Genomic DNA, 27,300 nt, shown 5'->3' on the forward strand with positions numbered 1-27,300 from the left:
ATTTGACACAGCTTTTCTTGAAGAGCTTTAGAGGGGAAAAATCAGCCTATAGGGAAAGGAGAAAGTGTAAAATTCGGACTCTGGCCGGGGGTCATGACTCCTGACCTGGGATGAGTGCATTTAAAACAGACACTTGCTGTGTGCGTATCAAGTCAGAAGTAACTGTTGTATGTGACTTCAGATATTGAAAGGTGGGGATAATATTATCAGGAATACCCACTGTGCCATAAGTGGAAATAGTTCTATGATGCCAGTATGCACATGGTAATGGTCACTCATAAATCCCTCTTCAGGGTAATAACCTAGGGTGACCATGGCTGTACATAAAACTCTCTGTAACTATGCTGGAATTCAGGACACTGTGGGAAATACACCTTGTGTGCGTCTCCTTCAGTGTTCTCCAGAAATGGCAATTTTTGTCACAAACTAAAACTCATCTCAGACCTTCACTGAACTGTACTTTGACCCCTTGCATTGCTACATATTGCCACTATGAGCAGGATACATCTGCCTTATGCTGGTTTCTTGTCTTGATTCCTCTCTCCCATGGAGGCTAAGTCAACATTTTTGTTACACATAACATACTACCCACTCATAGGCTGGAGTTAATGCTGGGAGGGAACTGCTGAGGTGTATCTTATGTATAAGAACCACAGAGATCATGTCACCACGTAATTTCATTGAGGAGAAACAAGGCTTTAAGACCATCCTTGAAAAAAAAAAATAACAGGCTGTAAAGACCATCTCTTGGAATAGAGGAAGCACTACAGTTTACAAAACATTAAAGCATCTGACTTCAGTACTTCGGTTAAAACACTTATCTTACCTCAGTCATGACCTTGTCCTGGCATTTCTTTACATACTTCCCATCAGCTTTTACAATGGTCTGCAGGAAGCGCAGGTACTTCACCTGGCGGCCATGGGTCTCTATGCAGTGCACAAAGTGATGGACCACCCTGTCACTGATTTCATTGCACAGGTGATAATTGTTCATGAAGATGTGCCGCATGGTTTCAGCCTCCAGCAGCTGTGAAGCGAGAAAGGGATCCACAATATTGTGACATAAAGACAAAGCTGGGAATCTGTTTTATTTTTAGCAATTCCACGTAGTGGTGACCTTTTCAGCACCTGCTGCACCATTTGAACCAGATATTTTTAAGATGTGATGCACATGCCTTGTCATGATGGCTAAATCCTTTCAATTCTCAACCTCAAACTTTAAATAGAAATGCGCCAGAGACACTACAATGTCCATTTGTTCTGAAAGATGTGAAAATGATGCACGTACCCCAGGGGTGAGGAAGAGATTGAGGTGTTTATGTAGCAGGACTTGGTTCTGGGGATTACCGCGGCAGAAGTTTTGGAGAAACACATGGGCCAAATTCATTATTTCATTCATCTTTTCGTCAGTCTGGAACAAAAAAAGGTTCAGGAACATGTTCTTAAAAAGAGTTCACATTGCACATGTTTACATTTACCCAACATCCTTTTGATTTCAATAAGTGCAGAGAAATCTTCCATCATCTTTGTGACGACAAGAGAATTCAAGTACAGGCTTTCCCAGATACTCATATAACAAACTACAAGAAATAAATAACCTCTTTACAGTCATACACATGTCACACTTAACCAAAACGAACACACAGTACACCCTAGTTCACTGCTAGTAATATTCACTCCTGGTCCTGGAAGACAGTCTATCAGGTAATTATTATATGTAAGTTCTAAACCTCAATGGACAAATAACTTTTTAGGTACTTTTTAAGTGAACAACAGATTAAAATTAAGTCAAAGTCCCAGGTGAAATAAAAATCAGGAGACACGAAGGTTCCCCAGGACCAGTTGTGAATATCAGTGCCCTAGTTACAGTATAAGCATGGACTTGAAAAAACACAATGTATTTCTCTACAATGAAATGCGCTTGTGAAAAAATGACAACTGAGCACAAGAATGAAGCCTTCAGTAACACAGCATTAGCAGGCAAAAGAGTAAAAAGGCATTTGTGTTTTTCCAGCTGTAACATTTTTGCAGTCTGTGGCAGCCTTGGAATCCCACAGTCATATGTGGGTAACATGGCCAGAGAGCTGGCTATCTCGCGCCACTTGATTGGCTGTTGAGAATTTACGGTACGCATGCCTCACTCTCATTGGTTAGGCAAGCAGTTCATTAGCTGCTCAGTGGGTAGGCTCCAGCCTTAACAGGGTCTGCGGTACAACCCCAGTGAGTTAATTATCAGGAGTCAGATTTTGTGAGGAAATATATTTTTTTATTTTTTACAACAGTTCGAGGAATATCTTTTCAAAGGTATTTTCTCTCTTTGTCCTACACAGTTTATACTCTGCTTATAAAGCTACAGTCCCCATTAGTGCAAATTCAAGAAATTGTCACCTTTTCATATGGTATCTGTAGGAGGTCCAGGACTACTGTGTGGGCACTCATATTCTTCAGCAGTCTTTGTTGCTGAACCCGACTCTTTTTACTTGGATAACACAACTTGCTCAATCGGTCCAAAATCTATGATTAAATAATTCAAAATGTTAATGATCGCTGACAAGGTACTCTTCATTACTGACAGTGATATTGGTACATTTCCAGTAAACATTGTAGAATGCTGAATATTTCAGAAGTATCAGAAAGTGAATAAAGTTGATTCCCATTATAAATCTAGCAATTCTACAGTGCTTTGCAAAAGTATTCACCCCCCTTGGACTTTTTCCCACATTTCATTGTTACAGCAAGGAACTTAATTTAGTAAAATGTCTGGATTTTTTTTTAAGAGTGGCAAAAATTCTCAGTTACAGTGCCTTGCGAAAGTATTCGGCCCCCTTGAACTTTTCAACCTTTTGCCACATTTCAGGCTTCAAACATAAAGATATAATTTTTATTTTATGTGAAGAATCACCAACAAGTGGGACACAATTGTGAAGTGGAACGAAATCTATTGGATTTTTGAAACTTTTTTAACTAATAAAAAAATGAAAAGTGGGGCGTGCAAAATTATTCGGCCCCCTTGCGTTAATACTTTGTAGAGCCACCTTTTGCTGCTATTACAGCTGCAAGTCGCTTGGGGTATGTCTCTATCAGTTTTGCACATCGAGAGACTGAAATTCTTGCCCATTCTTCCTTGCAAAACAGCTCGAGCTCAGTGAAGTTGGATGGAGAGCGTTTGTTCAAGTTCAAGGGGGCCGAATACTTTCGCAAGGCACTGTAAATACATCATGTTTCCATGCTGTAACACAATAAAATGTGAAAAAGTCCAAGAGGGGGTGAATACTTTTGCAAGGCACAATGTTTTTTCTTAAATAATAACCTGGTTACTATAAACTGTAATTAAACCGGAATGCCATTTAAAACTAATGCTGATTTTAATCAACATCAAGCATCACACAGGGATTGTTTTTGTACTTTGTGTAGATGAATTGTACAGTTATAAAAATATAGGCCACACAGTCTATTTTGCACATTTGGTATTTTAGCAGCTAATCGAATGTGTGAAAGCTGTAACGGCGCTTGAGATGGATTGTTTCAAAATCAAAAGTGTTTTCTGTGTTTTTCTTTCACACTACTACATGATACAGTTTTGACGCTGAGGGAAATATACTTGAGACGCTGACCTCTTTGACGATTTTGTAATTATTGGCTTTATTGCTGTCAATCTGTGGCGACTTCTTCCCATCCTCAACTGGATTTAGGATGTTGGCCTCCTGTAAACAATCACAAAAACCAAGGAGAGAACACGTCAGAGATTTCTAAACCCTTGAGGCGATCCAAAAGTTCTATCCTTCCCAATCCTGTTCAAAGAAAGGCAGCCGATACATGCTCTAAGGAATACAAAAAAATCAATGAATCACGATTTTTGCTAATGGTCACTGGTGTGAACATGAATTAAAGTAAAAACTAAGGCTCAGCAGTAAAGCTGTTTTAAATGGGTTTCTTTTCCCACTGAGTTTGGTTGCAAAGTGACCAGAAACACTGATGAATAACACTACAGTATATGCACTGTGGCATTTTAGCACATCTAGTAATAGTCTTATTTGAAAGGTAAGAACTGGTATTTGATCCGTGCATTCAACTCTACAGAATGGACCTGATCTGCCTTTCCAGGCCCACCTCGTGCATCTGGTCTTTATTCTGGTTTTCCCCCATGTCTTCACTCCCATACACTCCACTCTTCTCCACCCAGAGCTCCGACTTCTCCACAGTCAGTCTCAGCTGGTCCAGGTCTGCTTTGATCTGTTTGTAGTTCTCCACGTCTTGTTCGGACACCAGCAGCTGGACCTTAAATCAGAATTCAGATGCTGATTACTGGATGGGGGTCCTAAAAATTGACCAGCCGGTGCAATTTGTCTGTGCAACACCACCTCTACCCTCAGCTGGAGAGTACTGAATGGCTGTGAAGTGGGTTGGGACATCCCTGGTGACCTGTTTGCTAAGAAAGAGGACACAGACCACTGGGGAGTTATTAGTTTTTGCAAATCCTAACCTAAAGATAAACCGGAACATTCTGTGCCAGAAATGTGATTTATGCATCAATAAATCACCAACAAGACTCAACAAGCATGGGTGAAACCATAGTAAAATCCAGCATTTAAACAATTTACACTTTAAATCGGCGTCCGACTTTTCAAGACTTTGTTCCTGCTTTTTGAGAACATAAGGAAAGAAACCCAGCTGCCAGAATATCACGAAGAAACATTAAAAATTTAAGGAATTATAAAAGCCTGTTCACCACCTATTTGCGAGAACACTGGAAAAATGCATCAGTTTGTTTGACATCTTAAGGGAGACTTCAGCATATCAGCTTTCATCTGTCTTCACCACCTGTTCAATTACAGGTCTTAACCCCACAGTGAAAGCTCAGTCCTTTAATCATTCAATATGTATTGGGTATCTACAAAATCCATGAACTGAAAAATTAGAAAAGTTTTTTTTTTTTTGAGTGATTTCAATTATGTATTCATCTGCTTTTGTACAGTACATCTGGATATATAATTTTGAAAAATCAATAAAAAGATACTATAGATAAAGGATTAAACAAATTAAGTTTTGAGATTTTTAGTTTTTACAGTTCATTAGTAAAAGAAAAAATCTCACATTTAAAAACATGATGCTTCATTTATTTTTAATCATCATCAGTTTACTTTCCCTTCTGCATTGGAAACGCATTGGCAGTTACTGCACAATGCCAATGCCAGCTGGAAGTTTTTCATATTCAATTCCTCCTTGTGGCTCAAATAAAACCATGACGACACCAGAGAAATTTCCTAATGTGATAAAATAGGCATTACGCCTTCAATTACACTAACCCCCCCCCTTTTTCGTCCTTAATTGGCTATCATTTCTGTGGTTGTGCCTCCTGAGAAATGTTGGCAGATACGAATCTCAGCAGAGTAAACTGAAATGTATTTGAACATTTTTAACATTTGCATGACCTTAAGCATCTTACTTCAGTATTTCGAAAACATCCCATCTTTAAAGAAACAAGCGGGTTCCGAATTCAGATCAGGTTTTATTTCCTAGTTTATCCAAATAATAAGGAAACAAAAAAATAACTGGGAAAAAATAACTTCGAAAGGTGTTGATTATACAATGAAATGAACAACTAAGAAACCAGCACTGAGTCACACTTTAAAATTCAATATCACAATAGAAATATTATTAGAAATATGTTTGTCACTTTTTATACATTATGGTGGTATTACACATGTTCTGGCCCCGCGGCAGTCTGCTAACAGCAGGCATTTGAGTATATTATGTACAAGGTTTCTTACTCGCGTTAAATCTTTTTCGTATCTTAGCTGCACCAAGATTAACACCTGGGTGCATTTAATTCCAGCCATGATCGGTTAGCAGTCAAAACAATGAACATTACTGTAACTACAGGCTTTTCTGGGGAATAGCCTACAGCCACAAAAAGGGCTAAGAACTGCAAATTATACATCAATCATATTGCGACAGGAATGGTAATAGTATGAATATAGCCTAAGAGCTGCACTAAAAATACTGAACGCTGCTGCCTAGTAGCTCTGGGATGCTGAGGAACAGCCACTGAGGCTAAAGGGAGATAAGCTGCTGCCAAAATGATGGAACGCAGAGCAGGAGGTCCTGATGAGGCTGGCGAGATCTACCTGTTTAAAGGCCTGCAGGACCTCTGATCGCTGGCTGAAATGTTTGAAGAGCAGCTGGAGAGCGCCCGACACTAGAGGGGGGTAGTCGTGCATGATCAGGTGGATCAGCACCCGCAGAAACGTCTGTCCTCCCTCGTCATCCAGCTCCACCGCGCTCTTTTCCTTGCTGAAACAGCGGCGAGAGAGCACAGGATGAGCCATTTTTCTGCCCCCGGCTACTACACGCCTCCGGCTAACCTCTCTTTGCTCATTTGCTTCTGCACACATGCAATGGAACTTCTGGAAATGAAGTTGTGCACACAGTCTAAGGCTATGAACAGAACCAGGAATCATTGTGGAATCTTTAATCCATAATTAAAATGCTAGCAAGGGTGAGATAAACATAAAAGCCTGACCCTCCATTTAGACAATAAAATGATAACCAACGCTAATTACCAATTTATTAACATCAAGAGTGAACTTTCAAAATCTATTTCTTCCCATGAATTAAGTTCTCTAGAAGAGTGTTCCTCACGCTTTTAGATCCCTGCCACACTGCCCTCCTCCCCCTGAACACATCTCCAGTGTACCCTTCACTGTATAGTGATCCAGGCACATCATCATTAACATTAGAAATAAAATTCCATCATTGTTTAATCTATCTTTGCTTCAAAGTGCGGAGTCAGCTTATCCTGTTAACCTGTCTCGGATATTCCCTCTATTATAAACAATAGTTTTTCATTTTTTCTCATATGCGGCTTTTCCAAAATTCTGTGGCATGCCAGTTCATGGCTGAAAGCACACCAACTGACAGTGGCGGCTTATATGAAACAAAAGTTGTGCATTTGTAATCAAATTGTCATTTACAAGACTTCCTTTTCATCATACTATAAATAGTATGAGTTTCACTAACTCTCAACATTAAAGCGTGTGAAAATTCTCAGTTACAGACACATTTGGAGAATTCCAAGAAAAATGTATTTTTTTTTACAGGGTGCAGAAAAAATTACCTCTTAATTACTAGTCAACTAGTCATCAAGGAGAGAGCTCAAAAAGCGCTCAGTATTGTTGTGCTACTGCACATTCTGACAGGACTATTGTAGCTCAGATCTAAATCAATACCTTAGTGCATGTGTCAATCACAAATTACAAACCTGTCCTTTTCTTTGCCAATTGTTTTATTCTTCTCTCTCTGAACAAACTGAAACTCACCTTCAAGCACTAGGGATGCAACTTGTTGGATCAGTCTTTTGGCCTTATGGAAAATACTCTATAGTAGGTATACATTTATTTCTAAATCACTGGGCACTGGTTTTCTTAAGCACAACATTTATTGTATGCAGTATTTAACATGCTTCTAAGACTGTGAACTTTCAGAAACTCCCACTGAAATTTGTACATTGGAATCACGGATATGTTTCTGGAGACAAACATGTCCAAGGAAGCTTTGTTAAATACAGTATGCAAGTGCACTGCATTCCAAAGTTAAGAATGGTAACACATACATTACGGAATATAATCTGAATATTTGCACAGAATGATAAAATTACAGGAGAAAAACTGAAAAACAAAATGTTTGGTTAACCAACCTTCCAGCAAACATGGTTTCTGCTTGAGCTGCAATTTCATTTATATCAGGATCTGGAACTAAAGAGAAGACAATTATTTTCATGCACTGTGGTAACAGACTGACAAGAACTGTGGTTAGTGAACAGTCTGGGGACTCATGGATCTACTCAGAGCCCAAGGCATCCTCAGAAAAGCATTTCCGCCAAGATCACCATTTAAATGCAATGACCCCATTTATACTCATTAACCAATGATATGACTACATCACTATCCCCCATCAATGTTTCAAATTTACTTTTTTAATTTGAAAATCATAATTAAAAAGTGGTGGCAGCGTGGCACAGTGGTTAGCATTGCTGCAACACAGTACTGGGATCCTGGGATCCATTACTGGGGCACTAACTGGATGGATATTCTCCCTGTGTTCGAGTGGGTTTCCTCCATGTGCCCTAGTTTCAACCCAGTCCAAAGACTTGCAGTTTTGTAAACTGGTTTCTGTGAAAAACTGTCCCTGGTGTAAATGTTGCTTGTGTTTGCGTGTGCCCCCTCCATTGTGTATCTTGGTTTGTGCCCGTTGCTTGCTGGAATCTGCTCTGGATTCCCGTGACCCTGAATTGGATAAAGATGTTCGAAAAGGGATGGATGGAACAATGAAACTGCAAATTTGACTCCACTAGAGCAAGATGTTGAGGTTCCCACCAAGAGAGTCTAAAATGCTTTGATGTAATTATTAAGGCAGAGGCTGAAACTGAGGTGCACAATTTCAGGAAAGCGGGATGTGAAGGAATGAAGAACTAAAGAAGCAGAATACGACAGGATAAATATCTAATCAGCAGAGAATAAAAAAGCACTGGCAAAATTATTTAATAAGTCAATTATGAAAAATATAAGGAGAAAGAAAGCACTGCATAAAATGATATAAAAAGATAATAAGACAGATAAAGAAATTAAGTAGAATAAATACCAAGCACATGTCAGAAAGGTCAAAAGAGACAGAAAAGAATATTGCAGTAGAGGCTAAAGTAAACAATGCTTTTTTCCAAATTAACAGTAGAGGATGATGTAAGGTTTGTCCGATATAAAAAGGAAAACGTTTAGAAGGTGAATTGGCCAATACAGTAAACAATCATTTCACTAAGGTGTTTATCAAGGCAGAAATCAACAACAAGCCTCAGGCCGAGCCCAGATTCCATTCTAAAAACCTCTACAGTAAATAATATCAGCACAGAAGAGATAGAAGTGTTGAAGTAATTAGATGTGCTTAAGATATATCACCAGAGTCTCAGAGAGTACCAACCCTACTTGAGGAAATTAGGTTTTCTAAAAAGTGCTCATGCATATAAAAATATTTTGTCTTATTCATAGGCCATTAAAACTCTTCCAGCTGTCACTCAGAGCATAGTTAATACCAACTGAATGCAAAACTGCTAATGTAGTACCCATCCATAAAAGGGGTGCGAAAAATGAACCAAGTAATTAAAGACTATTAAGCACATTACATGTAATGTTATGGAAACTTAAATTAGAATTCAAACAGAGGATCACCTATATGCACAGTTAAACCCTAGGGAATGCTCTTCCTGATTTATAATAATAGTTTCTGGTAGAGTTAACAAATTGATGCCAAATTGTGAGGAGTGGCAAACATGAATTTCGTGCAAATGAAAATGCCAAAAGATTTAAATAAAATTCAAGACTGGGGAAGCAACAGCAGATGACTGTTCATATAAAAACTAACTGTGGGGAAGCAAAAAAATGTTAAAAGTGCAAACTTAAGTCAATGGCTATTACGCTTGAATTATACAGTGGACTGTCCACCGAATATTCTGGTGGGCCACCACATGTTTACAAGAAGGTTACAAGAAAGAATCGGCTGCTCTGGAGACAGTCCAGTGAAGAGCAACCAGATATGTTCCCAGACTTAGAGGAGCACCATGTTCAAGACCAGGCTGGATGGGATCCATGGAATCGATTACCTGCAAACTATAAAACGAGCTAGACAGGCCAAATGGTCTCTTCTTGTCTATAACCTTTCGTCTGTTCTCACATTCTAATTGAGAGTCATTATGATACATTTTTCAGGCATGAAATCTCACCAGTTTGGATAGGGACATCTGCAACTGAGAGAGAACTGTCTGGTATGTTACTGTCTCCGAACTCTTTCTTGTATATTGAGAGCAAGTAGGTGATCCTGTAGTCCAGGCGCACGCTGAGAATAAACTGTAAAAGGAACAAAATGTATTAAATGAGGATTAAACCAGTAAAAAGTATTGCATATAGGTGCTCTCGGCTTTACAGAACAAAATAGTCAATTTACACAAATTCAACATGACAAATCACCACCATAATTTCTACAAATTCTATTTAATCCAATAATGATTTTTCAGTACACTGCTTCTTGCATTATAAAAGTATACAGAAGAACAGGAGGGAAACTTATACCATCAAACCTGTAAATGTGTATATGGCTCAAACGTGAAATTGGTCCAAAAAAATAAATGGTCTTCAGAACTGAATTCTAACATGAGTCAGGTAAGAATATGTCTGCCACAGCATGTATAAAAAAAACAAACATATCTAGTTTCTAAGATCTGAGGTGTTTGGATAATAAATTAAAGCAGAGTCATTAGATAAACCTTCAGGGCAAGATGTTTAATTTAAACGCAATGAGGTATAAAGCACATAATTGTAGCCATTAGCAGACAAGTTTTTAATAAAGTGTACCTTATACTGTTACTGAGATATTCTGCATATAAAACAGGGTTGTTATTGCAAATTGCTGCCTCACTAAAAAAGATAGATATTAAACATAAGTGAACCTGGTAAGAAACATCCCCAGTGGCTCTTGGCTTATAGCGTTCCTGCACAACAGCAGTAGCTCTGAAATGCACTGGGGACATGTTCTAAAAAACCCTTACTTCATCTCGCTGTGCAGCAGGCTGGCACTTACCTGCAGGATCTCAATGATCTTCAGCTTGGTGTCCATGACCATGACGTCTTCGCTGTCGGCGGGGCTGAACGACCTGCCCTGGAGAGCTTGGGGCTGGGGGTCAGGCAGACTGATGGGCAGGAGGGCGCTCCGACTCAGCACCATCTGAGTCATCATCTCGCCCACGCCATGGATTGTCCGCATCACGTTGTTGCCTTCAAGAAAAGCACAGACAGCAAGGACATGAGGGAAAGCGTTCTAACGCTGCTCTAATCTGGGGTGTGGCGGCTGACAGCTGGGCGATGGAAACCAACAGCTGGGCTCAGAGCGATCGGCAGCTGTGCAGGCTGACGCACGGTTCGTAGTCAAGTGGAAGATCCTGAAATCAGGGTCGATGAGGAAGCAAGGGTCTTACCCAGGAACACAAGACACAAGAGGCAGACAAGCTGAAGGGAACCCAAGACCTCGGTCAAGGGTCTGAGTGAAAGTTGGTACTCAAGTGGTCGAAGCAGGGAATTAAGCTTAGGTCAAGGGAACGGTAGAGACTCAAGAATAACCCAGATGAGCACTGAGCAGGGATGAGGCAAGGTTTAATCACTGGAGGGATCATGCTGCAAGTACCTATGAATTAATTAGAGGGATGGGGTGCTATCAATCATCCCTACATACAGATACCTCCAGTTGAGGTCTCAGCCCATGTGGAGACACTGTTAGTTGCCGTAGTGGCATGGGAGTGCCAGCTGGAATTTGCTCAGGCATTTGAATTTGAAAGATGAAATCCAGAATTTATTTTTTCCAGTCAGCCCTAACTTCAATGGAATGTTTTCTTTTTAAAGCAAATTCAACCATAATAAGATGATGATGATTGTTATTATGATGATGATTGTTATTATTATTATTATTATTAACTGCTTACATCTAGCTGCAGTAGGTTGCCAGTTGTGAGCTGCAGGGTAATACGACAGCTAGCTATGCTGGCATACTTTAACACCAATACAAACCACACCCCATTTAGATGAAAACAGGGATCTGACTGTGTAAATTATTTTCACTGCTTCTAATACATACACTAACTAGATTAAAACAAAGAAACATTACAGATGCTTTAACTGAAATGTGAACAGGGTTCAGAAAAAATTAAGTGAACTCCCAATAATTAAAATACCTATAATTATAGGAATTTAATTACTTACTATGATACCCTTGTTTGATCGAAACTGGTCTTTTCTTAATCTATCAAAACGGGTTAAGTAATTGAGTAACGAGTAAACAAGGACTGAGTCTGGGCAGCCATTTCCTACTGTATATAATGGTCAGACACTTGGAGTTTGTTCTTCATTATACAAGTAAGCGGAAACTCATCATGTCACATTAAAAAAAAAACTCAGAGGACCTCATAAAAAGAATAGTAGTGGAAACCCATCAGTCTGGAGAAGGTTAAAACAACAACACAACAACTGCAAATATTCAAGGCCAAGGTAACTGTACTTGCAGTCATCCTCAAAAGATCTCCCCAAGAATATCCCAGAAAACTATACAGGTATCACAGGGACAGCTCCCTCAAGACAGGGGAAGTACCCATGGATTAGATTAGGCTAGAAAATAGAACAACTAAGATCATAAAACAGGTTACAGCTGAGATTAATGCTCTAAGCTCTATGCCATGCAGGGCTGGATTTTTGGTGTCCGTAGGCCCTAGGCACTATCACTCCGAAATGTGCAAAAACGTGCAAAAAGAGGGGTAAACGCCAACTGAATGACATCGATTGACATGATGCACTTTAAACTATTCTAATGCTAAGCCACCTGATTGATGGAGCAAGTCGATACTTCTAGTTTCTAGAACAGCTACTAGATAGCGTGTGATCATTGATCTGGAGGAGCACCTAGAGTCGATGTTGTTTCAGCTCATTTTTCATTACGCACGAGTGTTTCCTTCCTTTGTAGGCCCTAAAAATTTAGTAGGCCCTAGACACTGTGCCTGCAGTGCCTCATGGGAAATCCGGCACTGGTGCTGTGGGAAGATCTCTATGATATTTCGCACAGACTAATTATTCTAAGTTGAAGAGTATACAGTACATGCTCAGTACACTGTAAGACTGGAAAAAATCTCCATTTATAATCAATGTAATGTTTTTATAATCAATGTAACACTTCTACTGTTTTTAACAGGAAGGCAGCCACATCTTTCTTTTTGACCATGTTTGTTCTTCAGAATGCAAGAGTAACATCTAAGGGTCTGCAGGCCTTCCTCACTGCAGCTAATGGCAGTGCTATTGCTGCAGCCATCAGGAATAGGATGGGAAGACATTATAGAAGAAAGTATTCAGAGGATGTTTAAAGGGTTTATTAATTCTGTCTGCTGCATTCGTCACCTATTTGGTAGAATGGCGCACAGCAGGTAATGTCAACACACCTGCAGTTTTATTACAAGCCTTTTGGCTACTTGTGTGAAGTTCTCCAGAGGAGCAATTTTTAAGTATAAATACCTGCTTACAATAACTGAGGCCCTGTAACTGGCAGACTGCGGAGATCATTAACAAACATTGTGGACCTGTTTCACCTAATTCATTATCTTGTGCTACATTGAGTTTATTTTTTGCTTCACGGGCTGGTAATTTAAAGCATTCAGACAACTTGTTCATTATCCTGTTCTGTTGATGAAGAACTATTTAATACAGAACTGTTCTGTGCAACTTGAAATCCCATTTAAACTTTTTGAGTGCTCAAAACTGAACAAGTTCAGACAATAAAGCTCAGAAAACAGCAAATAGAGGAAGGATTAATCACAGCATTTGTTTAACCTGTGCTGTTAAGAACATTAATGAGACATCTGAAAATATTTTTTCACATACGATTTAACACACTCACTTTAATTACTGGACAAAACAGCCTGCATCATTTTCAGTGAAATGTACAGTAAATAATGAACAAAACTGATGGTTCAGTATTGCTTACCTCCCTCTGGGCCTTTACTTAGTTTCACCATATATGGCACAGGCTGCTGTATGATATCCAGAATTGCAAGTAATGTCCGAGTCAACTGCAAAAGCTTACTGAAACTATAGAATCCGAAGTAGACCAAGTACCGAGCCAAGTGCACCACCTGGAAGGGAAAAACAATATTCCTGTGAAGAGAAACTCTTCGTGCATGAAGTGGGAGAGCATTCACAACCTCAATCTGTGAAGACAAATGCATGTTTTAAAAGAAAAACTGTGAATACAGTATAGAATAACTTTGCCTGTGAACTGTTCCACATTTCCTGTCGACTCCCCCCCCCACAACAGTTTTTACAGTTGAAAACCAATTTAGATTACTGCCTTACTTACTGAATAAAATCCATCCATCTATTTTCTATCTGCTTTAGCCAGTGAAGGGTCGCAGGGGAGCTGGAGCCTGTCCCGGCAAACAACGGGTACAAGGCAGGGTACACCCTGGATGGGACACCAGTCCATCACAGGGCAGACGCAGACATGCACACACTCGCACCAGGGCCAATTCTCCCAGAAGCCTGCTAACGTAACAGTATATTTTTGGACTATGGGAGGAAACCCGAGCACTTGGTGAGAAACCCTTGCGAATATGGGGAGAACATACAAAGTCCACGCAGACAGCACCCCAGGAATTGAACCCGGAGAGAGATCTAGTGCTGTGAGGCTGCAATGCTTACCACTGCGCCCAACGAATCAAATAATAATTATGAATCTGGGTGTTAAAGACCTGTTGCTAAACTTGCAGCATCAAAACTCATTAAATGTGTAAGGCGAGCCAAGGACAAGTCAATCCCCGCTAGATATTGTGATAAATATCACGTCCCAGAACCTGTTAAGACAGCTGCCCTGTCTTTAGATATTCCACAGTCGAGGATGCACCCCAGAATGGGTTCCTGGGTTTTAGGGAAAACAAATGACTCTGATGGGTGTTCAAAATGGGCAGATCTAATCATAAATATAAATGCATCTGTTAAAAAAACAATTTTAAGATGCTTTGTAACTTAAATCCACGCCTTCTGAACCACCTCGGTAAGCTCAGTGAACTGCTGCCAAGAACTCCATTCACATTAACTCACAAACTCACTCACTTAACCCCGAGTTTTATCAAAGTCTACACAATTACCTCAAACGTTAGCTCGTTTTTCTCCTTGTCTCCAAATGGAAAGGGCTGACTGACAACATCTTTCAGGTACTCTTCCACAAACAACATGGTTGGGGCAAAGTTTTCCTTCATGTCTGCTCGAGAGGCATCTGTGAATGACTCATATCTAGAGAACAAATCAATAGTACAGCAGTGTAAGTCTAATGCACAATGTTCAGTCAACAGGCAAACTGTGATTTATCAGTATCTCATTCCACTCTGAAGCAAGCACTCCGGTGCTTCAGCATACCAATTAAAAGGAGTAAGGATATCAGCTGCAAAGGTTCTTAATTTATCAAGAGGAGGCATTAAAGCATGTCAGGAGGATTGCACACGGCTGGAAAGAGCTCTTGCTTGCTTTGCATTCCAAACGTGGTTCATAATAAACATTTTACACTGTAGTAGTGACAAAAACTACAGAACAAGCACATCTCCAGTATCTCCAAAGCCTTGTGCAAAATTATGTCTAAAGAACATTTTTTTTTTAGAGTTAACGGTTTGACATCTAATAAAACTACTTTTAATACAACGACACCAATGCTTTCTGCTAATGTGTATTTTAGCGGAACGTAACTACTGCAGGTAATTTCATATTATGGTACCAAGTCTGTCTGATTCGCTGGATACCCACAATTATTGTGCTGGGTCACTAATTTTAGGTGAAATAATGTAATTTACAACTTACATTGTAATCAGGGTGCATACTATTATGTCAGATGCTCACTTTAATTGTATGAATAACAATGGTATGTGTATGGCATTGCACTCAGGAAATTCTGTCTCGCTGACATGGCTCCACGTAATATAGTGTTATGTTTTTTTTCCCCACTCAGTAGAAAAAAAGATTCGCTTCGGAAAACCGGGATTCCCTGCGAAATCAGAGTTGACGGTCTTGACCTCGCTCCGTAATGACGTGGTTCCCTTGAACAGCAGGGAAGGCACTCACTCGTGGATGGTGATCTTGGTGGGGATCTCGGTCCAGAGCCGTGCATAGCGCACAGGAACCACAGACTCCTGGGGGTCCCGGTCGGCATGCATGTGGAGCATGAGGCGGCAGAAAGAGGCGCGCAGGTCGTAGGGCAGACAGTCGTCGCACATGCAGCGCAGGATCAGATCCACAGGCAGCTGGCTGGAGATCTGGTCGATGGCAAGGTACTGCCTGTCCAAACACATCTTTGCAAACAGGTTCAGCTGGTATCTGAAAAGCCGGGGATGGGAGTGAAATACTGTAGGTACAGCAAAAACAAACCCATCTGGGCACCCAATGCAAGACACTGACCGTGACCCTGTATATAACACACGGTCGCCAACTTCCGACATCCTACAACCCGCCAGCTCTTTTTCTGCTCTCCACCAGCTGAGGCAACCCTGATCAGCCTCTTCAAAAGGACAGAGACTGTCCTCTGAGCTGCTAATCACCCAACCACTCACCCAGGGAAAATAACCCACATCTTGGTAATCAAAGCACCTTGAAGGAGCCAGCAATCCATCCGCAATAATTAACACAGATCGCTCACACAAGATCTTCTGTAAAGAAACATAAAGGGCACATATACTGTACCTATAATACTGGATGTTATCTTTGTCTGTTTTACTGTTTTCCTTAGCATCCTGGGCCATATGCCTGATGGACTTCCCATGTGGCTCCTTATGACTGTCTATCCAGTACAGCCAAACCTCCTCATCATCGACATCATCCTGCATCACTGACTGCTCCAGGATATTATCCGTAGTAGGCATGAGCCTTAATGAAAGAAACAACAAGAACTACAATCAACAGCTCACAATCGCTGACAGTTTTAATACATTGTTCATGTTACACATTTCCTGAGGCAATCTAATGTCTCTAGTAATCAGGGTCTGTGAAAACAGAAGCCCAAGTGTAGTAATCTAATGACACTAGCTGAAAAAAAAATTGTATTCATAGGAAGTTGAGTGCATATAACTACACAAGGTGTTACACTAGAAAAGAGTAAAGGACTAGCTGTTTTATAAGCCCATCACCCTTATGAGCTCTAGAAAGAGAAAAAAATCAGTGTATAAAATGATCCATGCATGCATAAACAATGCACAATACATATTAGGTATGATTCACAGTTCTAAAAATCAAGGTTTCTGACAACTGGCCAAAAACAGAGCAGGTTCTGTAACCTTATAGATGTGGACTAGGCTAAAATAAACATTTCAAGTAAGGTCAAGTAAAACTACAGTAAGTTGTAAATTTGAAATTAAAAGGAATGTTGCAGTCAAGAGGTGGTGCTGCTGTGCATGATTAGTAGTGACTCAGATGTAATTTTTGTTTCTGTATATGTACTGTAAAATACCCAATAAATAAATAAAAATCATTTAAAAAGAATCTGGAAATTAAAAGTACAGTGGTACTGTAAATGCACCAGTGGACCACTTAGGCTTAGGTCAACTTTTGCATTCATTTTTAATGCTCTGTACTATCACCCTTTTCTGGATAATAGCTGAAATTCTACTACAAACTACTTCCGAAAAACTATCTAGCCCTGACAGATTCAAGGAGACTGGTGTTCTTGTAAAAAAGCCAAAGACTTAAGAGAATATGATATGGGGGTAAAAAAGAAATGGATTTGCACAGGACTAAGTTACACCACAGTGAAAATTCCCAAACCACCTGTTAATGTGACGATCTTAGTCCTGTGCCAATCAGGCTTTAGTAAACGTTAAGACGGGTTGCTCCAAGTCAATTTTCATGCATATTGTAGTTTTGCTGCTATCCTTCACAAATAATATCCATCTTCAATTTTAAGCTTGTTTTGTAACTGGTTGAATGAGAGAAGTTGTGTTGATGGTAGCGAAGGTGACAGCTGATCATAGCACACTTTTTTATATGCAAAAGTTTTTAGTTAATACAGCTTAACTTGTACATTTAGGTCTTCATAAATTACATCCATCCATTTTCTAAGCAATTAATTCAATACAGGGTTGAAAGGGAGCCCCCACACACATGGGAACATACAAACTCCACACAGACAGCACCTAAGAAACTGAACCCAGGGCCCCAGCACTGCAAGACTGCAATGCTTATCGCTGCACTACCATGCTGTCACCTTTGGTTAGTGTTTCACAAATAACTCAAAGAGACACAAGCGATATTTCTGGTATTTCATTTCACTTTTGGGGGAAACTGTTTCATGGATCACCTTTGCTTTTCTACATAGTATTTCATTGTCTGGGACAGGCAAATTGGCAGCACCAGTCCAAAGTCTGAAACAGTTGATAAGATGAGATAAAAATACATTTTTACCTGGCTTGTCACAGCAAGTGACAAAGGAAAGAGCTGTCACTGATCCAAACGCTATGTATACAGTAAGGCTAGAAGCACTGGGAGATTATGACCACATGATTGTGTTTGAGGTAGGTTTGAGAACTGGACAGTCAGAGCCCACAGGATTGGTTTGTAATCACAGAAAGGCAGATTTCGTTAGAATGAGACAAAGCAGGATAGAAACAGACTGGAGAAAATTTGACAGGAAATCAGTGGGAAACATACAGTATGGTTACATTCCAGAAATGTGGCAGCAGACAGATATGTACAGTATACCTAGGTTTAGCAAATCTTGGTCTAGAAAATGTCGACTTAAGTTGTTTAACAAAAAACCTAAGAGGAACATGACACCCAAATGCGAGATGGATGGTATTCATCTGAAGAAGTTGCAAAACATGTGTAAACTAGGCATTTATGTAGACTCATCACATCAAAACATCAAAAAGTAATAGTGCTAATTGAAGAAACTCTGAATGCAGTTCACATGAGGAGACCTCCAGCTTTTTTATATACATTTGGTACAAACCCCTTAATTTGCCCATGTCGATATTGCTGTGAAGAATGGAACAGGTATGCTGGTTTCAGGCCTGCGATTCCATTAATGGAGGGACTAGTGTGTTCTAGGATTTGTTCCAACTTTATTTTGTTAGACATATGTAAGACTTTTCTTCAGGTCTTTTATAGTTGAATACTCACAGCATTCATTTAATTAAAGGTACATTTATATGTAGAACATCTCAGAGTCAGGTCAGAGGTATAGCAATTATAACTTTAATTAAACAGACCAATTATATAACAGAGTTTGGGCACGAGAAAAAACAGAAGACACCAGACTAGAGCCCTGGTGTATAGACACACGAGCAAGTGACTACGTATTAGTTTAAAAAAACGGTTTAAAGATGTATACTCACTTTGTCTGAATCAGGATGTCCGCATTTGATGAACTAAGCATAAATTTACAGATGAGCTCTTGGGTAACTGGGATAGCAGTTTTATTGGACACACAGAGGTCTGACAAGTAGTCCAAAAACCTATTATAAAGCAACAGAGAAAGAGAATTCTTTGATTCTGGCCACTGGTGAAATACAAAGAATGTTTATCAAAGCCTAGTGATAGCCCACATCTGACATCTGACATTTTCTCAGATCTAAGTATTATAATCCATCCATCCATTGCATAGCTGCTTCTGCCAATTTAGAGTTGTGGAAAAGAGGAGCCTATCTTGGCAAGCGATGGGCCCAAGGTAGAGTACATCCTGGATGGCATGCCAGACCAGGGTCTTTTGCCCATAAGCCTATTAACCTACCAGTATGCCTTTGGATTGTGAGAGGAAACCAGAGCACCCAGAGGAACCCCACACAAGCATGGAGAGAACATAGAAACTCCACACAGATAGCAGCCCAGGTCCAGACCTGAATCCAGGACCCCAGGGCTACAAGGCACCAATGCTGACCACTGTGCCACCGCGCCATTGTGAGTGATATCAAATAAAAAATCTGACTAGCACGAGCTTTCAAAATGAATATAATTCACCAATTATAGATTTGATTAGACTTCCCATCTTTATATTTCAGATGGACCAAAAAAATTCAGATCACAGCTGCTAACCTGGGCTCTCTGTTTCTGCGTAATAAATTGACAAAGGTCTCGATCTCATTGGCCGTGATGTGTTTCTCCAGGAGCTTCCTGTTGTTGTGAAGCAGGGCGGTAATGGTGTCCTCTGCCAAAATTTCATACCCAATCTGGGACTGCATAATGGAGAACTTCTTTGCGATATACTCCTGTCAAATTTAGAGGAAAACATTCATGTGTTTGTTTGGAGATACAGTATTTAACATTTGTTAAACTGAGACATTCACGACTTACACTTTCTTCAGGTGTGAAGGCTCCGCAGCCGAAACGTTGTGTTTTTCTTCTCTTTTCAGCATGGAATAAACCTTATTTGTAATAAACCATGCATAGCCTACACATGCTGATGCAGTGTGAGAAAAAGTTTGCGAACCCTGTGGAACTATCCGGATTTCTGCATAAATGGCTTTTCAGCAGAATTGCATTGTGAAGAGCAGGTAACCAAAACTATGTGATTTTTTATACAGCAGGGCAGGTCTAACCCACTTAATTGACTCGAACCCCTGACTCATTGATTGGAATACTTGACTCCAATTACCCTCTTTTCAAGATGTCATTATCCTAGTGGTTCACATACTTTTTCCATCAATTACTTTGATTGTCTAAACCATTCCTTCAATAAAGATATGGCAATGTAAAATGTTGTGTGTGGTTTGTGAAATTATTTATTATTATGCCTTAGATGAAGATCAGATCACATTTTAGGAGCCATTCATGCAGAAATCCAGATAATTCCTAAGGGTTCACAAACGTTTTCTCACAACTGTGCATGTACAGTGCCTTGCGAAAGTATTCGGCCCCCTTGAACTTTTCAACCTTTTGCCACATTTCAGGCTTCAAACATAAAATAAAAAATTTATATCTTTATGTGAAGAATCACCAACAAGTGGGACACAATTGTGAAGTGGAACGAAATCTATTGGATTTTTGAAACTTTAACTAATAAAAAAATGAAAAGTGGGGCGTGCAAAATTATTCGGCCCCTTTACTTTCAGTGCAGCAAACTCACTCCAGAAGTTCAGCGAGGATCTCTGAATGATCCAATGTTGTCCTAAATGACTGATGGTGATAAATAGAATCCACCTGTGTGTAATCAAGTCTCTGTATAAATGCACCTGCTCTGTGATAGTCTCAAGGTTCTGTTGAAAGCGCAGAGAGCATCATGAAGACCAAGGAACACACCAGGCAGGTCCGTAATACTGTTGTGGAGAAGTTTAAAGCCGGATTTGGATACAAAAAGATTTCCCAAGCTTCAAACATCCCAAGGAGCACTGTGCAAGCGATCATCTTGAAATGGAAGGAGTATCAGACCACTGCAAATCTACCAAGACCTGGCCGTCCCTCTAAACTTTCAGCTCAGACAAGGAGAAGACTGATCAGAGATGCAGCCAAGAGGCCCATGATCACTCTGGATGAACTGCAGAGAACTACAGCTGAGGTGGGAGAGTCTGTCCATAGGACAACAATCAGTCTTACACTGCACAAATCTGGCCTTTATGGAAGAGTGGCAAGAAGAAAGCCATTTCTCAAAGATATCCATAAAAAGTCTCGTCTAAAGTTTGCCACAAGCCACCTGGGAGACACCCCAAACATGTGGAAGAAGGTGCTCTGGTCAGATGAAACCAAAATCGAACTTTTTGGCCACAATGCAAAACGATATGTTTGGCGTAAAAGCAACACAGCTCATCACCCTCAACACACCATCCCCACTGTCAAACATGGTGGTGGCAGCATCATGGTTTGGGCCTGCTTTTCTTCAGCAGGGACAGGGAAGATGGTTAAAATTGAGGGGAAGATGGATGCAGCCAAATACAGGACCATTCTGGATGAAAACCTGTTGGAGTCTGCAAAAGAACTGAAACTGGGACGGAGATTTATCTTCCAACAAGACAATGATCCCAAACATACAGCAAAATCTACAAAGGAATGGTTCACAAATAAACGTATCCAGGTGTTTGAATGGCCAAGTCAAAGTCCAGACCTGAATCCAATCGAGAATCTGTGGAAAGAGCTGAAAACTGCTGTTCACAAACGCTCTCCATCCAACCTCACTGAGCTCGAGCTGTTTTGCAAGGAAGAATGGGCAAGAATTTCAGTCTCTCGATGTGCAAAACTGATAGAGACATACCCCAAGCGACTTGCAGCTGTAATCGCAGCAAAAGGTGGCTCTACAAAGTATTAACGCAAGGGGGCCGAATAATTTTGCACGCCCCACTTTTCATTTTTTTATTAGTTAAAAAAGTTTCAAAAATCCAATAGATTTCGTTCCACTTCACAATTGTGTCCCACTTGTTGGTGATTCTTCACATAAAATAAAAAATTTATATCTTTATGTTTGAAGCCTGAAATGTGGCAAAAGGTTGAAAAGTTCAAGGGGGCCGAATACTTTCGCAAGGCACTGTATGTAGAATAGATACTGGGATTTACAAAAATAGCTTTTTTCACCTTCCTACAGGGTCACACACCACATGAAAATGTATACATGCACAATGATAACATACAGAACTGGAAAGGACTTGTACTTACCTGGTTCTTTCGGTAGTCCTGCTGAGAATGCCGTAAGAGTCTGTAGCACAGACAAAGCATATACTTAAATGGAGCATATCGCTGATCTCCTAACTCTTCCAATTTTAGCATCGGTCCTTCACCTTTATCTGTAAAAGGGGCCTTTAGAATGCCAAAAATCTGCAAAGTGAAATAATAACGTTTTATTAGGAATGGCTTATTATGTACAGCCGATTCCAGAATTTTGTTGGCATCATTAGAAATGTCCAGATCCCCGACCTCTGACAAAGCGACAGTAACCGTGGCAAATAAAATCAAAAGACAAGGTAATGATCCTAACAGGAACTGAGCAACATTTATCGTGCCGTCTAGCTCCATCTAGCTAGGACTTCGACCATCTAGAACATCTATCTATTCTCATGCAGGTTTTGACTTCACACCTTTCTTCACCCTTCTGCACTTTGCACTTCCTGAGCGGCCTCTCTGCCTCTCCTGCCTCCTGCCCTCTCCCAGCTTTTGTTCTTCTGTGCTATTTAATCTTTGCTGTCTGCCCTGTCTTTCTCACACCTGAAGAAGGCTTCACGGAAGAAATGTTCTGTTTTTTTCTCTTCTCTTTTCACCATGGAACAAACCTATTGCTTGTTCCTGTGTAGAACATTCCTTTCTTTATGGATTCAAAGTTAGTTTCAATCACATGACTCCCACAAGCCTAAATAAGCATCTCCCATCTTCTGTGCCAGAAAATGGTGTAATTCGCCTTGCTTGTGAAACTGAACAGGACCTTGACTGACCTGTGCCAAAATATTTTGTTCCCTCGTGAGCTTCTGTCTCTCCCGGTTCGGCTTGGTAACGACCACGCTCAGCACTTCCTGCCCATTGTTGGGCACATCGGCCACAAAGAATATCAGATCTTCCAAAAGCTTGGTGACAAACCTAAATAAAAACAAAGAGTTAAGGTGATTTACGTTTTGCTAAAAGAAATATGAATAAAACTAAAGGAAACATATTACAGTACATGATGTCTGGCTTCTATGTAATGAATTTGTCCATATTTACTGGATGCATGGACACCCTTATCAGTCATGTCCAAACCCGATATGAGGCTCGTTCTGACATTGCTGGAGAATTTATTTGAGAATCCTTTATTCCTTTTTGGGCATTGAGCTTTAAATTAAAAGTTGGATCTTTTAAAAACTCTTGTAATGGTTTCTATTTTCTGTTTTCAGGTGTATTTGAATTTAAACGATTCAATTAAATATTCGTATGAAGAACTGAAATATTTTTCTTCCACTGAAATAGTCATTTCAGGCACTGTTTTACCTCCGCTCATTCTGCGTGATGGTTCCAAACTGCAGCTGCTTTACGGTCGATTCCAGGACTTTGTTGGCATCATTGGCAAAGTCCAGATCCCTGACCTCGGACAAGGGGACAGAAACGATGGCAAAAGCTTCCTTGTCTTCTTTTGCTGGACAGGTCCCAATCTGTGCATAAAACATGACCTCGTTACAATGATAACACACAGAGGGATGACGCTCAAAACTCACAGTTGTTCTGGTTCCACAATGAAAGCAGCTCCTCCGGTTCCCTGATTAGCACTGTTGTGTGTGCATGTTTTAGGAAAGATACTAAAAACTGGATTGTTAAAACAAATATTTGAATCAATGATCATTGAGTTGGGGTGGCCTGGGGGCACAGTGGATAGAATTGGTTTGAAGCGTGGTGTCAGTTCCTGGGGTGATATCTGTGGGGTGTCCACAGATGGATAATTGGCTTCTGAAAAAATTGACCCTGATGTGAGTGTCACTTGTCTGTGCTTGTGTGTGTCCCGCAATCTACTAGGGTCCTGTCCAGGGTGTACCCTGCCTTGCATCGGTTGTTTGCCAGGATAGCTCCTTCGCGTATTGGATAACGGATGGATGGGTGGATGGATGAAATGTTTAGTTCACAAATTAAGGAAGTATTAAAGCTGACCCAGAAGAAACCACATACGTTATTGTTAATATTACAGTAAACTGCAATTATAAATACAAAGAAAATAATGGTTTGCGTGCACATTGTAGTTCCCTATTCAGCCTATATCCAACTGTTTTTTCAAGGGAAATTATGTGAGCAGAAGTGAGGATGTGGTAAAACATAGCTTTTAAATTTAATTCAGACAAGTCTTCGCTTACATTGAGAAAAACACAGCGAATTCTTTTGATATCAACAATTGTTGAACGAGTAATATTGCTGGGCAAACCGAAAACTGCAGACAGCAAAGTTCACCTTCAGCATCACTGGCCTCTCTTCTTCCACATCTATGGGGATGTTGGTGCTGGTCACCCAAGTGTTTGTGCAAAGATGCCGCAGTCTTACGTAAGAGTTCCTGAAAGAGGAGAAGGAAGAAGTGTGCACAGGAGATAAGCTGGCGTCAGCTGTTAAATGGACAACATGGAACAGTGCAAAGGAAGTGAACTACACAGACCCTTTCAATTCAACCTTTTCTGCAATTTCCCTCACGGGATCAATAAAGTATCTATCCCATGCTAATGTGTTCCCGCAAATTGGTGCTACAAAAAGGGAAAGACAGGGAAGGAGGGTGTTTTCACTTGGAATTTCAGTTTACTTGACCACAATATTTTTCACACAGTAACTGCCAGTTACTTGAAGCCACCCGACTCCAATCGAAACGTCTCTGTGTGTACCTCGGAACGAGACAGTCGGCCCTTTGAAGAGTCGTGGCATCGAGTTCAAACAGAGAGGCGATGTCGTTGCCATGGGGCACGGAGACCAGGGTATAAGCAATTTTTTCGGCCGCCTGGCGCTTCTTCTTAGAGGACAGCGCGTCGCCGTCGCCCTGGAAAGGTAACGGGAGTGAGGCTGGCACTCGGCGGCAGCAGCCTGAGAAGAGAGAGCCTCAGCACGGGCGATCGCTCTGTCAGATCTCCCCAGGGGAGAGCGTCGGGTCTGCCTACGGCAAGCGGACCCGTGAGCATGTCTGTGACGGGAGGCGGCGGTAGGCTCTCAGCCGCAGAGGACAACAGAGGCAGCCAGGGCAAGCAGCGAGAGCCTCCATTCAGTACTCAATCCAGGCCCCCGCTGTGTTTGAACGTCATCCCTTCCCTCAAGACGAACTGCGGACAACCTCAGTTTTACGAAAGATAGCCGCTGCAGATGCGGTTTGCAAAGTTTAGAGGGTGCCTGAAATTTAAATGCATTTGAAGTCTTTTCAGATACTGTATGTCCCTATACATACTGTACAAAGAATGAAATGGGCATTCATAAAGCACGTTTAGAGATGTCTCGGTTTATCATTTTCACCTACACCCAAAGTTACCAAAACTTTTTCCCCCACTACCACAGGCTGCCCCAGGCAGCTAACATGCATTTGAACTCCAGTCCAGCTCCTGCACAGATAGCAGCTGGCAGCTGGAACCTTGAGAATCTGCCCAATTAGCCCTCGCAAGAGGCAGTGACGAGCAGCAGAGAGACACCATTAGAGATTACAAGGGAAGGACAAGAGCAGTGGTGAATGGCAGTTTCTCAGCTTCTGGCCTTGTGATTACAGCACCAAGCCCTCTCAGCTCCAGCACCGGCGTGCCTTGACACAAGAGCAGAGCCTGGTCTGTTACACTATTTTCCTACAGCCGTGCTATGATGAGGGGCTGTAGATAATCAGCTTGTGATCTGGAAGATATGTTGCCTTTGTTTCACATGCTAACACTTCCCAGAGGACAATCACGTTCGACAAAATTAAGGGAGAAATGATGTCACCGTAGAGCTGGATGACCTAGTTCCGCAGAAATACAAAAGTTTTGTCAAAATGACTTCAGCTTTCCATAAAGTAAAAGAAAGATGCTTCTGAAAGAAAAAGACAGAGACTTTCCTGAGCATCACAAGCCTAGGTTTCTGATTGACTGCAGCAGGCAAATAACTGTCATCACTTAGTGGGAGCCGGAAACGTGCGAGAATGGGTTAAACAATCATTGTGCAACTGCAGTAAGTCATGATCAGCAGCGCACACTCTCCTTTCTTGCTTTTTTTTTCTAACACCTTCCCTGCCACTTGTGAGTCATCCAAATCGCAGTGCAGACATCACGTCCCACTTCTGTTTGGAGATGTAGACGTTATGTAAGGAAGAGTGTCTGTGTTTTAAAAGTAGTTGCAGACCTGTGTGCTGCAGCGGAATTTTAATTTGTGGGCTTATTTATATATTTATCTCGGATTTTGCAGACAAAGCTTTCTCACGTCGCTGTGTGACTGCACTTACATAACCCTCATTATTATGTGTGAGGCTACCCTGTTAGCAAGGAAACAGTCTCTGTGAATGAAAACTCCAGATGAACTGCTGCAGCAGTGAGACGGTTTTCCAGCTCCCACACTTCATTAGTGTAAAGGAGGGCAAGAACTGGAAACAGCAAATGTATAAATATGCCCGCCTGCACACACCTGCTGATTAAGCAACTGCTAAAATTAATGCAACGTAATTTTACTCGGAAATCTCAACGTTCACTCTTTTCAAGGTCTTGGCTTCCTTTAGATGCAAAGCTTCACTCAGACACAACAGACAGCGATAACAGTCCTGCAACATCTCCGCACAGCAATTCACTTCACTTTGATTGGCAAATTCCAGCTCACGATGTTACTAGAGTTTGATTATGTTATACAATATCATCCAATGCCCAAGTACAAAGCAAATGACTAATCTTGAACCCATTAAAAACAATACTTGGCGTGACTGTTAATGTAAATATATACAGTATGACATCCAAAATTATTATGGAACTAATCAAGAACAATTAGCATAATGAGATGTACAGTAAGTAAGGAGTCAATGTTCCTGCAATATATCACAATCATCCTGTGGGATCTCAAAGAACAGATATTTTCCACAGAAATATCCCAATTTGTAAGACAACTGTTCTACAAAGATAAAAAGTCTGATTCAGACACCAAAGAGATACAGTACATAGTAACCATGCCATGCAACTGCACATATCATTTTAAATCTCAAGGATGGAAACAGATCTTGCACAGACATGTGACTCTCTTAATAATTTTTAACTCAACCTGTCGCCAACAGTAGCAGCAGGTTTGAGGTACAGTAGCAGCAGTGCCTTTCAGGACTGGAAATGCATAAAATGGCAATGAA

General features: G+C 40.7%; 1 protein-coding gene across 3 annotated transcripts in view; it reads right to left on the minus strand.

Moving 5' to 3' along the window:
• Positions 1-27,300, minus strand: part of itpr2 (inositol 1,4,5-trisphosphate receptor, type 2) — a 160,575-nt gene that overhangs the window by 95,394 nt on the left and 37,881 nt on the right. For all 3 annotated transcript variants that reach the window (XM_069192742.1, XM_069192743.1, XM_069192744.1), the window contains 20 exons: positions 24,854-25,005; positions 24,435-24,534; positions 23,490-23,650; positions 22,961-23,102; positions 22,191-22,349; positions 19,644-19,816; positions 18,947-19,066; positions 16,302-16,484; positions 15,687-15,938; positions 14,723-14,867; positions 13,564-13,711; positions 10,627-10,820; positions 9,773-9,896; positions 7,697-7,754; positions 6,129-6,294; positions 4,111-4,278; positions 3,615-3,704; positions 2,389-2,514; positions 1,289-1,411; positions 827-1,027 (listed from right to left, as the gene is read on the minus strand). In XM_069192742.1, the coding sequence (XP_069048843.1) occupies positions 827-1,027; positions 1,289-1,411; positions 2,389-2,514; positions 3,615-3,704; positions 4,111-4,278; positions 6,129-6,294; positions 7,697-7,754; positions 9,773-9,896; positions 10,627-10,820; positions 13,564-13,711; positions 14,723-14,867; positions 15,687-15,938; positions 16,302-16,484; positions 18,947-19,066; positions 19,644-19,816; positions 22,191-22,349; positions 22,961-23,102; positions 23,490-23,650; positions 24,435-24,534; positions 24,854-25,005 (2,985 nt within the window). The remainder of the gene's footprint in view (positions 1-826; positions 1,028-1,288; positions 1,412-2,388; positions 2,515-3,614; positions 3,705-4,110; positions 4,279-6,128; positions 6,295-7,696; positions 7,755-9,772; positions 9,897-10,626; positions 10,821-13,563; positions 13,712-14,722; positions 14,868-15,686; positions 15,939-16,301; positions 16,485-18,946; positions 19,067-19,643; positions 19,817-22,190; positions 22,350-22,960; positions 23,103-23,489; positions 23,651-24,434; positions 24,535-24,853; positions 25,006-27,300) is intronic.

This window comes from Lepisosteus oculatus, chromosome 7, assembly GCF_040954835.1.
Source record: "Lepisosteus oculatus isolate fLepOcu1 chromosome 7, fLepOcu1.hap2, whole genome shotgun sequence".
NCBI lineage: Eukaryota > Metazoa > Chordata > Actinopteri > Semionotiformes > Lepisosteidae > Lepisosteus > Lepisosteus oculatus.